This window comes from Schistocerca americana, chromosome 5, assembly GCF_021461395.2.
Source record: "Schistocerca americana isolate TAMUIC-IGC-003095 chromosome 5, iqSchAmer2.1, whole genome shotgun sequence".
NCBI classification, from domain to species: domain Eukaryota; kingdom Metazoa; phylum Arthropoda; class Insecta; order Orthoptera; family Acrididae; genus Schistocerca; species Schistocerca americana.
In genome coordinates, this window is record NC_060123.1 from 654161677 (window position 1) to 654175961 (window position 14285).

At 42.2% G+C, this 14285-nt stretch overlaps 1 protein-coding gene across 3 annotated transcripts in view; it reads right to left on the bottom strand.

Moving 5' to 3' along the window:
* The window catches only part of LOC124615722 (WW domain-containing oxidoreductase), a 138683-nt gene that overhangs the window by 32080 nt on the left and 92318 nt on the right, over positions 1-14285 (bottom strand). For 2 of the 3 annotated variants that reach the window (XM_047143789.1, XM_047143788.1), the window contains exons 6-7: positions 5584-5845; positions 634-839 (exon numbers count right to left, since the gene is read on the bottom strand). In XM_047143789.1, coding sequence (XP_046999745.1) covers positions 634-839; positions 5584-5845 — 468 coding nt within the window. The remainder of the gene's footprint in view (positions 1-633; positions 840-5583; positions 5846-14285) is intronic. The other variant, XM_047143790.1, reaches the window with a different exon arrangement.

The window sequence follows — 14285 nt, forward strand, 5'->3', positions numbered from 1 at the left end:
TAATAGATTGTGAATGCATGCGTGGTGTGATATGCACATGAACATGACTGAAAATACTGTAGAACTTTTGGATGGTATCTTCCTCCACAGCTAACAGGCATAGAATTAACATAAATACACATTCATACCTATTGTTGTCCTAAGTAACTACTTTGTGCTGACTGTAGCTTGACTGGGAGGAGAGGTTGTACTAGTTGGAGTAGAAAGTTTGCTCTGGTGCAGTCAGTGGGGCATGGACACGGGGATCAGATGGTTTAGGCCAGCAGGACTGCAGGATATGTTGTAAGAACAAACCTTATCTGTGTAGGTCAGAGAAGTTGGTTTTTGGATGGGAGGGATACATATAGCACAGGTTGTGAAGCAGCCACTGATATCAAGCATATTGTACTCAACATGTTCCACTACTGGGTTGTCAACTCTGTTCTTGGCCACAGTTTGGTAGTAGCCACTCTCATCTGATGAAGGACTTTATCTGAAAGCTGACATTTCAACAATCTACTTTTAAATGAGTCTGTCTACCACTCAATGTTTCCTTTATGTGGTGAATGGTTGTCACTCAAACTGATATTGTTATTCCATTCCAGATTTCCCATTGACTTAAACATGCTATTGACTACAAGGAGCAATACAAACCTCTTACGCATTGGTAGAATCATTGCAGACCTTCCCATTGTGTCTCCCACCATTTTCATGGAAATTCGCCATAGTTCTTGAGCCAAATCGTAATCTTGAGCAGCTTCACTGGGTTCGCACCGACAACAGTTGTTAAAGTACATTCCTGAGACTGAATCTAGATCTGGAGCTGTTGCACAGTATACAGTTGTTGCTGCTGCTTGTTGCTGTATTCAAAATTAAACAAATAATGAATTACTTTCTCTGTAATTTAGTGTGTTGATTGCTTAAATTATTTTGAGACAGCAAAAATGCAAATTACCTGAAGCTGGCACTCTTATTTAACTGCAATGCCACTTTAGGTTTCAGAACTATTAGTTCCTTCCTCAGTGGGGAAAGAGGGCTAAAGTGTGAAAGTTGGAAAGGAGGGCAGGTCACTCAGATCCTAGGATGAGAGGGAGGCACTTGATGTGGACAGGTAGGTATTCACTACCCAAAAATAAGTTGTGACCAACCCAGGGCCACTTCAGGAACATTTTCTCACGCAACTGAATAATCATTTAGTGCCCTCCTTTTCCCCTTTACCCTTGCAAAATTTCACATACTTCAGTTTTAGCCACGATCTGTGATACAAACTGTACACAAATCTTGTACCTGGGTGCCCCTCTCAGCACGTTGACCCAAGCGACTGCTACTAATTATGGTATGTCCTACATAGAAATAACAAAGTTATGGTGACTCTGATGTCCCTCTCAGCTTGGTGCCCCAAATGGCAGTTTACATAGCTTGGACCTTAAACGATCCCTGAGCCAACCATTCTATCTCATTATGATTTTACTGTTTTCTCAATTTCTTTTCCTTACATTTTCATACATAATACAGCCATAAACAAACAGCTTTTCATAATCACTACATGACATATATATTATATATATATAAAATAGAGAGAAACATTCCACGTGGGAAAAATATATCTAAAAACACAGATGATGTGACTTACCGAACGAAAGTGCTGGCAGGTCGATAGACACACAAACAAACACAAACATACACATGAAATTCAAGCTTTCGCAACCAACGGTTGCTTCATCAGGAAAGAGGGAAGGAGAGGGAAAGACGAAAGGATGTGGGTTTTATGGGAGAGGATAAGGAGTCATTCCAATCCCGGGAGCGGAAAGACTTACCTTAGGGGAGAAAAAGGACATGTATACACTCGCGCGCACACACACATATCCATCCGCCCATACACAGACACAAGCAGACATTTGTAAAGGCAAAGAGTTTGGGCAGAGATGTCAGTCGAGGTGGAAGTACAGAGGCAAAGATGTTGTTGAATGAAAGGTGAGGTACGAGCGGCAGCAACTTGAAATTAGCAGAGGTTGAGGCCTGACGGGTAACGAGAAGAGAGGGTATACTGAAGGGCAAGTTCCCATCTCCGGAGTTCTGACAGGTTGATGTTAGTGGGATGTATCCAGATAACCCGGATGGTGTAACACTGTGCCAAGATGTGCTGGCCGTGCACCAAGGCACGTTTAGCCACAGGGTGATCCTCATTACCAACAAACACTGTCTGCCTGTGTCCATTCATACAAATGGACAGGTTGCTGGTCATTCCCACATAGAAAGCTTCACAATGTAGGCAGGTCAGTTGGTAAATCACGTGGGTGCTTTCACACGTGGCACTGCCTTTGATCGGGTACACCTTCCGGGTTACAGGACTGGAGTAGGTGATGGTGGGAGAGTGCATGGGACAGGTTTTACACCGGGGGCAGTTACAAGGGTAAGAGCCAAAGGGTAGGGAAGGTGGTTTGGGGATTTCATAGGGATGAACTAAGAGGTCACGAAGGTTAGGTGGACGGCGGAAAGACACTCTTGGTGGAGTGGGGAGGATTTCATGAAGGATGGATCTCATTTCAGGGCAGGATTTGAGGAAGTCGTATCCCTGCTGGAAAGCCACATTCAGAGTCTGATCCAGTCCCGGAAAGTATCCTGTCACAAGTGGGAGGTTCTGGGTTTGAGGGGATGAGGAAATGGCTCTGGTTATTTGCTTCTGTCCCAGGTCTGGGGGGTAGTTGCGGGATGCGAAAGCTGTTTTCAGGTTGTTGATGTAATGGTTCAGGGATTCAGGACTGGAGCAGATTCATTTGCCACAAAGACCTAGGCTGTAGGTAAGGGGCCGTAATGATGTGGAATAGGTGGCAGCTGTCATAATGGAGGTACTGTTGCCTTTTGGTGGGTTTGATGTGGACGGATGTGTAAAGCTGGCCATTGGACAGATGGAGGTCAACGTCAAGGAAAGTGGTATGGGATTTGGAGTAGGAGCAGGTGAATCTGATGGAACCAAAGGAGTTGAGGTTGGAGAGGAAATTCTGGAGTTCTTCATTACTGTGAGTCCAGATCATGACGATGTCATCAATAAATCTGTACCAAACTTTGAGTTGGCAGGCCTGGGTGACCAAGAAGGCTTCCTCTAAGCAACCCATAAATAGGTTGGAGTACGAGGGGGCCATCCTGGTACCCATGGCTGTTCCCTTTAATTGTTGGTATGTCTGGCCTTGGAGGAAAGCTATGTTGATCCTGTGGTGAACTTGAGTTGGTAAACAACGATGTGCACAAAGCTTACGTGGTTGTGTTGCCGCCAAAACACGTTAAAGGGTGGAGAAATTCGGGAAAATTTTGAAAAAACTGCGTGTAAATGTATTAAAAGGAGTGGTTTTGTGGTGGCAGATTATGAAAATGAGGCTAACAATTGTCTGACGAAGAAATAATGACGTTAAAACCAGTGGAAAGCGGCTAAAAATGATCAGCTCCACTCCCCCCAAAACCTCAAAATTCCAATCAACACAATCTGGAACCACAACACTCTAATTCAGTAGTTAACCTCTCCTCCAAACCTCTCTCCCAATCCAAAACCTCTGTCCTATCCAAAGGCCTCACCTTCAGCCCCACTCCCAGATTCAACCAAACAGCTCTCGTCAAAGATTTACTGTCCTACACTCATAGTCTCTGCTGGAAATATCACTTTGCCACGAAGAAAAATGATCCTAATCCTACTCCTAATGATCCAACTCCCCAAGACACTATCCAAATTGAACCCTGCCTGGAACAGTTCCGTCCTCCGTCACAGCGGGACCCACCTCCTCTTCCTCAAAATCACCCTCTCCAAACCTTACAGGAATTTCTGACTTCCAGCCTTGCCTCTCAATCCTTCTTAAAAAACCTTAATCCTACTCCCAACATTACCACTGCTGAAGCCCAGGCTATCCGTGATCTGAAGGCTGACTGATCCATCATCATTCTTCCGGCGGACAAGGGTTCCACGACCGTGGTACTTTATCGTCGGGAGTATATGGCTGAGGGACTGCGTCAACTTTCAGACAACACTACATACAAAGTTTGCCCAGGTAATCCCATTCCTGATGTCCTGGTGGAGCTTCAAGGAATCCTCAGAACCTTAGGCCCCCTACAAAACCTTTCACCTGACTCCATCAACCTCCTGACCCCACCAACACTCCGCACCCCTACCATCTACCTACTTCCTAAAATTCACAAACCCAATCATCCCGGCTGCCCCAGTGTAGCTGGTTACCAAGCCCCCACAGAACGTATCTCTGCCTACGTAGATCAACACCTTCAACTCATTACATGCATTCTCCTATCCTTCATCAAAGACAGCAACCACTTTCTCGAACACCTGGAATCCTTACCCAATCTGTTACCCCGGAAACCATCCTTGTAACCATTGATGCCACTTCCTTATACACAAATATTCCGCATGTCCAGGGCCTCGCTGCGATGGAGCACTTCCTTTCACGCCGATCACCTAAAACCTCTTTCCTCATTACCTTAGCCAGCTTCATCCGGACCCACAACTTCTTCACTTTCGAAGGCCAGACATACCAACAATTAAAGGGAACAGCCATGGGTACCAGGATGGCCCCCTCGTACGCCAACCTATTTATGGGTCGCTTAGAGGAAGCCTTCTTGGTTACCCAGGCCTGCCAACCCAAAGTTTGGTACAGATTTATTGATGACATCGTCAGATCAAAGCAAAATAAGCGATTGATTCAAACCAGATGAAGCGCGTGAAAAAGGAAGGGTACCCGTATAAATACGAACTGAGCGCCTGATGCATAGCAATGGCTTCCTGGTAAAGCTTAACTGTTAAGCTTACAACTCGCACCAATCTACTGCAGGTGTATCTTCATTCATTCGACCTAAATTGTGTCTCATATTACAAAGGACCAACTTTGTTTCGATTTGGAGGTGCGGTCTAAGACTTTTCTTTCCCCTTGAATTTCGAGTCTCAAATTTCAGGTGCGGCTTAGACTTAGGAAATTTTTTTCCTTGCTTTCGAGTCTCATTTTTCTCAGGTGCAGCTTAGATTCGAGTAAATATGGTATACTATGGGGGGCATTGACCTGGGATTCCATGACACCTGTGATTGTAATCAAAGACACTACGACAGTGTGGACCACCTGCATCCCTTCACCCTTGATGTCTTCCCTGATGCGGATCTTTGTCACACAGCCAGAAAAGTGCTACAATGGTTTGAAAAGCATCATAGTGAACTTGTGTTGATATCTTGGCCAACAGTTTCACCTGTTCTGAGCCCAATGGGACATATATGGTATGCTTTAAGGTGGCATCTCTGCACCCACAAAAGAGAAGCTCACCATTTATGTGAATTGTGTGACCTGTGCATAGACACCTGGTGTCGCATACATCTGGAAACCTGCCAAGGACTTTTTGAATCCATGCCACACATAACTGCTGGTGTATTACATCCCAAAGGTGGACTAACACTCTAATAAGTAGGAGGTCATATTGTTTTGGCTCATCAATGTACATTACGATAAGTTTCATCAGAAAAATGTTTTTATCTCGTGTAAAAGCTGTTTTGAGTTTATGAAATTATGTGATGTTAAAGAAGTCTTCTACTGGGCCACAATGATTTTGAGTAATACTCACCAATGATTTTGTAAATGGTCTGACTAAGGTAAACAGAAGTCGATAAAACCACCAGTGTCGAGGTAAATCTGAGCTCACTAAGTTTCCAGGATGCAAAGAATTCACACATACTCCCTTATCTAAGCATCTGCGGGCCAGTTCATTGGCAAACAGAATGTTACAGAGTTTTGAATGATTATAAGCCATCAAAGACCAATAATGACTCCCCGAACTGGGAGATAATTTACTGTGTGAAATATTGCTGAGACACAAATCCGAAGACCTGCAAAAGAAACTTCATATCAGTTTCTGTCTTAAAGTAGATTAAGACAAATGAGTACTTAAGACAATGAATAATTCATACAACTGGACGCAGAAGAAACTACAAAGCTTTAAAATAATGGAATGAGGAGATGAAACTAACTAAAGATGGTACTTATCACACAAAAATAAAAATATGTTGTACTTCATTTTTAATCACTAGATAGACATTTTGTGACCATAACATATATATAAAATAATTCTCTGGGAAAATGCACCATCAGCACATTAAGGTATATGGAAAAACTGTTATTGCTACTTGTAACTTGGAGAAATTAGAACTTCACAGACCATAAATCACTCCATTAAAAATAATGAGTTTTGTCCGCAGCCTTTAACACTCTGTGCTGTTGCAATGACCATCTTTTGAACAGCATGGGGAAACTGCAAAGAATGAAACAAGGTCACAGCAACAACAAACGAACCAACACATGACTCAGTCCTGAACAGAATTTTATCAGAAAAATGTTTCACACATCACATTATTCAGTAGCCTTTTTAATCATATAAAATAAAAAATATAGTTTTTTTAAAAGTTGTTTCTCAATGATAACAGCTTTTACTCAGTTAAAACATTTCTTCAGCTCTAAACCATAGCATCTGAAATTTGTACTATATATGCGCTTCCTGGCCATTGCTATTTCTTAACAAAATGTTAAAATGACATATCTGACATCAGATATACTTATGTCTGACTATTTCAATAGAAGGCCAGAGTATGTAGTGTTTCAGGATATTTGTAAACATCCCAACGCACCACTGGGAAGCCATCAACAAGAGATGCTCTTGAGTAAGTTGAATAAGGATAAATGTAGTGGGAAAGGGAAACTGTGTGTTTTCCTTTCTTGTATGCAGTGAATGTGGAGCAGTGGTGGAGCTGGCGAGAGGGGGATCAGTAAAAATGGTATTGCAACCACTGGTCGACTGGGAGTCATTTGGGCTATGGTGTAGCAAGTGCCTGAATACGAGAGCCATGGAGTAAATGATGCACCAACAAGGGCATAATGAACATTTGAACAGCAGTAGTTTTTTATCTGTGTTTTGTTTGCTCTCTCAGGTCCTAAAGTATGCATGTACAAATGTTTTTGATTGTACTCAAGAGAGTGGTACTACCGTAGCAATTGTTCGTCGTGTTGTTAAAAGAAATAATGAAAATGTTGGGCAAAATATACCTGTTTGTGGGAAGTGTAGCTATTTATGTAGTAGTGCAATAGAGAGAACTTGCGGAAGCATTCCAGGAATCTTCACTGAAGCTGGATCGACAGGGAGGTGGCACGGAAGGATCCAGACCACCAAACAACTACTCTGAGAAGAGAGGATAAAGGTAATACTACTTTCATCTGGTGGTGTATTAGGGTCAGCAAAATACTGCCCAGTTATATCGGCCAGGGACGCAAGTCTCCGCTAGTGCTGGTATAAGACCCACCACAAACCCTACAAAATATACATCAGCAGGAAGAAGAGGGAAAAATACACCCCAAATAGGATGGTGCAAAATGGGAATGACATACTGTTGAATAGTTCACATACTTTCAGTTGGCAAGAACTGAATGGATATGGCAATGAAAAATACAGGAATACCTTCTGTTAGTGAACACATACAACCAGCATTTTTTTTTTTTTTTTTTTTTTTTAGCACTTTTCATTCCTTCTCATAAGGGGAGAAGGCGGGCTGTTTTAGGGCTTGTCTGCTTGCCCTTTATCAGCCATAGGGTACATTTTTATTTTATTTATTTCCATTTTTCTTATATATCTGATTACATGCTATTATCTTATGTTGGGTTTCTTAAATTTACGTTATTTTTTGGTGTATATAATGTGAGAGAATATTGATTGATTTTGTTATGTATTAACTGAACATGTTTAACAATATAACTAACTTAATAAAACTAATTGTTTACTTAATTGATATTAGTTTATAACTTATAACTGGAAGTGACACATTATTCTAATGGGGATTTTTTTTTTTTTTTTTTTTTTTTTTTTTACAGCACTTACACTTATTTTTCCCTCTGTAATACTTCTATGTGATGGAGTATGTTGTTTTGGAAGATATATTCTAGCTTACACTAATCTTAATATTAATGTTTACAGGTTCTCCTTTCCTGTTTTGTAGTACTTGGAGCTGGTTGCTACAATGCTTTTTGCCTTATTCTAGTTTTACATATTCTCCTTTCCCTTTGGTGGTACTTGGAGCTGGTTTTTTTTTGTTAACAATAGTTCTTATCTTGTCTATGATTTCCTTAATGTTATTGTGTTTTGTTCTATGGGGTGTGTTGTGTGTTGAGTGTGAGGGGCTGACGTGGTGCACTAGGTCATTGGTTGCTGTGCTATTGTCTTTTGTATAGGTGGGGTGGGGTGGTTTCGCCTCCTGTCAGTTGTGTCATTGTGGGTGCTAAGTCGGGGAACTCAGTTGTTGTATTTTGTGCTACTGTACGCGCCGGGTAAATGTATTTCCTTTTTGGGCGTCTTGCTGTGCGTGGCTTGGGCGTCAGGATGTCTTCCATGTCTGGTCGTTTGTGTAAGATGTGTGAGCCGTATCTTGCTCTGAGTTTTGTCAGTCTTGTTTGCAGAGGGGTTATTTCTGTCGCCTCGTATACTTCGTCGCTAGGGGTGCGGCATGGTAGTTTTGCTATGCTGCGTAGTAGTCGGCGTTCTGTCGAGTACAGTCTGTTTGCTAGTGTCTTTGGTATTCCGCCTAGTGGTGCCGCGGCGTATTCGTATATTGGTCGTATGTATGTCTTGTATGTGTATATGGCTGTCCTGGTGGAGCAGCCATACAGTCATCCTTGTACTTGTCAGATTAACTGTTGTCGTTTCCTCGTTTTGTTGAGCAGGTATTGCAGGTGGGCTTGGTAGTTGAGGTGTTTGTCTAGGTAGACACCAAGGTATATTGCCTTGTCAGTCAGTTGTAGGGGTTCGTTCCATAGTCGGAGTGTTATGTCTTCTTGTTTTTGCTGTCGTTTTTTCGTCAGGTTGCGGTGTTGGAATAGGACTAGTTGTGTTTTAGCTGGGTTTGGTCGGATTCTCCATTTAGTCATGCATGTCTCTAGTTTGGTCAGGTATTTTGCTACTTTTCTTTGTATTACATCTGTTCTGAGTCCTGTGCACCAATATGCAGTGTCATCTGCATATAGAGCGATTTTTTCGTGTTGGTCTGTTGGGGTCGGTATGTCGTGTGTGTATAGGTCGTACAGTAGTGGGGATGATATTGCACCTTGCGGGACTCCTGCCTCTGGGGTGAATGGTTCAGAGGTGGCGTCTTGCACATGTACTCTGCTGTGTCGTCCGGTGATTTGAGTTTTTATTAGGAGTACGAATTTTGGTGGCATGCCGAGTTTGAGCAGTTTGAACAGGAGCCCATTGTGCCATAGACGGTCGAAGGCTCACTCGATGTCGAGGAATATGGCTAGCGTACAGTGCGATCTGTTGAAGCCCTGGGTGATGTCACATGTCAATTTCAGAAGTGGGTCTGTGGTGGAGTGGTTGGGGGGAAGCCGGCTTGGAGTAGGGGGAGTAGTTGTTTGTTGTCCACATATTTTCGCAGTCTGTCGGTCAGTATACGTTCATAAGTTTTTCCTATAACGTCCAGTAGTGAGATAGGTCGGTAGGAGAGGAGGTCCGTTCATGGTTTGTCGGGTTTGGGGATCATTATGGTCTTACTTGTCTTCCATGCAGTCGGGATTGTTTCTGTCGTTAGGCAGTAGTTGAACATCAGTGAGAGGATTGGGATTAAGGCAGGGAGGGGGGCGTTCTGCAGGTGGATACGTTTGATGTTGTTTTGTCCTGGGGCTGAGTTTCTTCCGGTCCATATTGCGTTGGTGTTTTCAGCGTCTGTTATGGGTTTGGTCAGTTTGGAGGTGTCTTCTGTTTCTGCTGTTGGACTTGTTAGTAGGTCAGGGAGTTGGTTCTCTACGTGTCGGTAGAAGTCGTTGTCGAACTTGGCATCTGTTGGGAAGGAGTGGATGATTCGGAGGGCGTTCTGGAATGTGTCTGCTTGTGTTTTAGGGTCTGTGATTGGTTCGTTGTCTACTATTAGTGTCTGGTTGGGGGGTTTCTTTTGTCCAGTTAGTGTCTTGAATTTGTTCCAAAATTTTCTGCCTTCTTTGTAGTTGAGTTGGCGGCAGGTGTCGTCCCACTCTTTTTGTTTGTGCTGGGAGATTATGCGTTTCGCTTGTGCATTTAGTCGGTTCCACTGTCGTCTTAAGTCTGGGTTATTTGTACGTCTAATTTCGCGCTGTAGTTGCCTTTTCCGCCTTAGAATCGCTAGCGCCTCCGCCGGAATGGTGGGCCTCCAGTTCTCTATTGTCTTTTGTGGGATTGCCTCGTCTATTGCTGTTGTGAAGGTGGTTTCTAGTCGTTCGTTTAGGTGTTCCAGGTCGGCGTTGTCTCTCAGGGTAGTTGGCAGTGCTAGTTCGTCTTGTATGATGGTTTGGAATTTCCTCCAGTCGGCTTTTGCGTATAGGCGGATGTTGCATTGGGTGGGGTGAGGCGGTGGTGGGTTTATAGCGGTTGTGGCGAATATGATGGAGAGATGGTCGCTGGTTATGGGGTCACCTAGGAAGGGATTGGATAGGTTATTGGTTAGGATCAGGCTATGGAGGATATGGTCTGGGGTGGAGGAGCCACGGTGTCCGATGAATGTTAGTTGGTCGAGTGCAAGTCTGGATATCAGGTCGGTTGTTAGTATGTCAAAGAATGCTCGTCCATTGTCGTTCGTTGCTGTGTAGCCTAGTTGTGTGTGGCGTGCATTCAGGTCGGTCAGCAGGATGAATTTGTTGCAAGTCGTCATCAAGTACTGCAAGAAGTGTTGTGGGATGGGGTGTCCGGATGGGTTGTACAAACATGCGACAGTCAGCTTGCAACTTTGTTGTGTCCTGATTTGCACCACGACAGCTTCCGTATCCTGTAATTGTTGCGGGAGGGGCATCTCTTTAACTGGGATGTTGCTATCTGTGTATATTGCTACGCCCCCCCCCCTGCCGTCGGGTCTGTGTTTGGAATGGCAGGTGTATCTGCTTAGTTTGCAGTATTGTTGTGGGCATAGCCATGTTTCGGCCACGCCAAGGATGTGTATCTTGTGTTGATGCATGCTGTGCATAAGTGCATGTTTTCTATTTTGCAGCCCTTGGACATTCACAAACATGATGTTTGCGCTGTCGTTCTCTGTCAGTCCCGCCATCGTGCTTCTGCCGTTGTAAGGGGGGGGGAGTTGTCCTTTGGGGTATTATATACGAATAAGGGTACAGTACAGCGTTTCTCAACGTGGGGGTAATTACCCCCTATGGGGTAAAATAAAATTTTCTGAGGGGTAGAAACAGAGGGGTTCAATTATGTTTTGCTCAAGAATTTTGATTATTTTTAAAATATCTGTACTATTATCGAAAATGGCTCTGAGCACTATGGGACTTAACATCTAAGGTCATCAGTCCCCTGGAACTTAGAACTACTTAAACCTAACAAACCTAAGGACATCACACACATCCATGCCCGTGGCAGGATTCGAACCTGTGACCACAGCAGCAGCGCGGTTCCGAACTGAAGCACCTAGAACCGCTCGGGCACCACGACTGGCTGTACTATTATCACTATTTTATAAGAGTGTAATACGGATTACATAAGTTGCCAATAACTAACTTTTTTCCAAAAACTAATGTAATGCATGACACAATGTAGTGAAGGTTGCAGCTTGTGAAATGGATATATGAATACCTGGTTCCTCATATAGTCCATACAGGACAGACATACTTTACAGTACTTTGTACCGTGCATCTACGACAGTAAAATTATAATATATACATCTCATAAGTTTACACATCTTAAATAAATTATCTTCTCCAAGTTGTAGGTAGTTCCCACATGGACCAGAAATTGCTTCATTATGCACTTTGCAACAGATTCACAAACTAATGGACAGCATAACACAAGAGTAACTATGTAATTGTTATGGTACTGTTGTAGAGCAAACCTATTATTATTATTATTATTATTATTATTATTATCAGCAGCAGCAGCAGCAGCAAATTCTTTCAATAAATGGAAGACATTAAGCAAATAAATCTGTCAACTTTTCTTTAGGTTCTTGTTCTTCCAATACGCTTTCATTCTTTCCGAGAAGGCTTGTTTACGTTCTACTGACCACTTTGGTCTGTACTGCTTTTGTTTTGTTTGCTCCGACCCAACTTCCCATTTGTCTGCTTTGTGTCTGAAGATGTGTGTATCTAAAATGCCAGTTGGTGTCATATTTGCATTTTTGAGGTTCTTTCAAATTTCATTCAGACAAGTTGTTGAGTTCTTAAGTGATGGTACCTAGTCTAGTATCCTTTTTGTCAATCGCTTTTCTGGTAGCTGTTGGGTTGTCCAAAGAATTTCATTTGTATTTTTTTTAATGTCAATTTTGATATTTGAAAATTTTTCCGTTAATTCGACTGATTGTAGCCTGTAACCATCTTGGGTATGTCACGCTCCTAACATTTTCCTAATGATCTTTCCCTCTCCTTCTTTGACTTCTTCATGTTCAAGTTTTCTATTAAGTGTCAGTGATTCACTTGTATAGAGAACTGTGGGTTTTATAACTGTCTTGTAGTGCCGAATGTCTTGACATGGGTATTTTGATGCAGAGGTTTTAGATTAACTCTAATCTTTCTCCTTTTTGGAGGTGATTTTGCTGTGAGATTTTTTCAAGGCCTGTCAGTTTCATGAATTCTCTGAGGTATTTAGAGCACACGGCCCTGTTGACTTTACTGTATTTTGTTTTCAGGCTCACAATTTCTATCTTTAAACATAAGAATTCAATTTTCTTGAATGTGATTTGAAATCTTATTTTTTCTGCTAAGTACCTCAAGATGATTCACGGCAAGCGCTTCGTACTCTGTAATTATTGCCAAGTTGTCTACAAATATGAGGTATAGTATGTAGAGGTTGTGTCTGGAGGAAGCCCAGTAGAACTGGCTTCCAAAACCCACATTTCTTGAGTTCTTTCCCCCATTCTTCAATAACCTTGTCTAGGACATTGCTGAACAGAACAGGAGAGAGTTTATCTCCTTGTCTCACACCTGTACGAATGTCAAAGGTTTCTGACATCTCCCTCATAAATTTTACTTTGGATTTTGTGCCATTCAGTGTTTATTTTATGAGACCTTGTGTTTTGGTATCTAGTCCCCCACGTTCTAAAATTTGGAATAGTGAGGGCCTGGATATCAAGCAGAATACATTTTTGTAATGTACATATGTGTATAGTAGAGGTTTTTGTCCAAGAGCTCGCATTTTGAGTATGGCTTTGTGATTAAAAATTTGTTCTGAGCACGATCTCTGTGGTCTGGATCCAGCTTGATATTCTGCAAATATGGGTTCTAATCACTTTCATGCTGCAGTGAACAGACAAACTGAAAAATGGCTCTGAGCACTATGGGACTTTACATCTGTGGTCATCAGTCCCCTAGAACTTAGAACTACTTAAACCTAACTAACCTAAAGACATCACACACATCCATGTCCAAGGCAGGATTCGAACCTGCGACCGTAGCAGTCGCGCGGTTCCGGACTGAGCGCCTAGAACCGCTAGACCACCGCGGCCGGCCAGACAAGCTGATAAAATTTTGTACGTGACTGGTAAGAGGAGAGATCACTCTATAGTTGCTTATATATGATTTGTTGCCTTTTTTTGTAGTGGATGGATTAGAACAATCTTCCAGTCAAGAGGGATTTTTTCCCGTTTGCCAAATGTTTCAGATTATTTGAATGAGTTTGCACCTAGCTTTTTCAAGAGTTCAGCCACAATTCCACCATCCCGTGATGCTCTGTTGTTTTCTAGTTTCTTGACATGTAAACAACTACCTCTTGTGTTGGTGGTGACGAACTTTCCATTTGGACTCCTGGCTGTATTTTCAGGAATCTCTCTTTGGGTTTTAGGCAATTTAAAAGCTGTGAAAAATATATGGTTAGTTCTTGGCAACTTTCTTTTTTTGTCAAGGTTAATTTACCATCTTGTTTTTGAAAGCAGAGACAAAAGTCTTGTAGAAGTTGTGTGTTGTAACTTTTGAAGTTGTCTTTGGTTGACTACAGATGGTCTTTGACATATTTCTGTTTATTTTGTCTTAAAATCTTGGACGTTTGTTTGTGAACTCTGAGGAATTTCTTCTGTGTTTCTTCTGCATTTGCAATTTGGAAATGTCTTTTTTCTTTCTTCTAGTGGGTTCTCACATTTTTGCTCCCACCAAGGATATTTTGTTTTTTTGTGAAGACGAATTAGATCTTTTGCAGCTCTTATGATTTCAGTTTCAAATTTCTCCCAGTCTTCTGCAAGTTGTTCTTTCCATTTTTCTTTTATTTTAGAGCCTTAGTAGAACAAATATTGGGATCATCAGAGTTTTCTTGTTGAATTTTCTTTTGGATGTGAATTT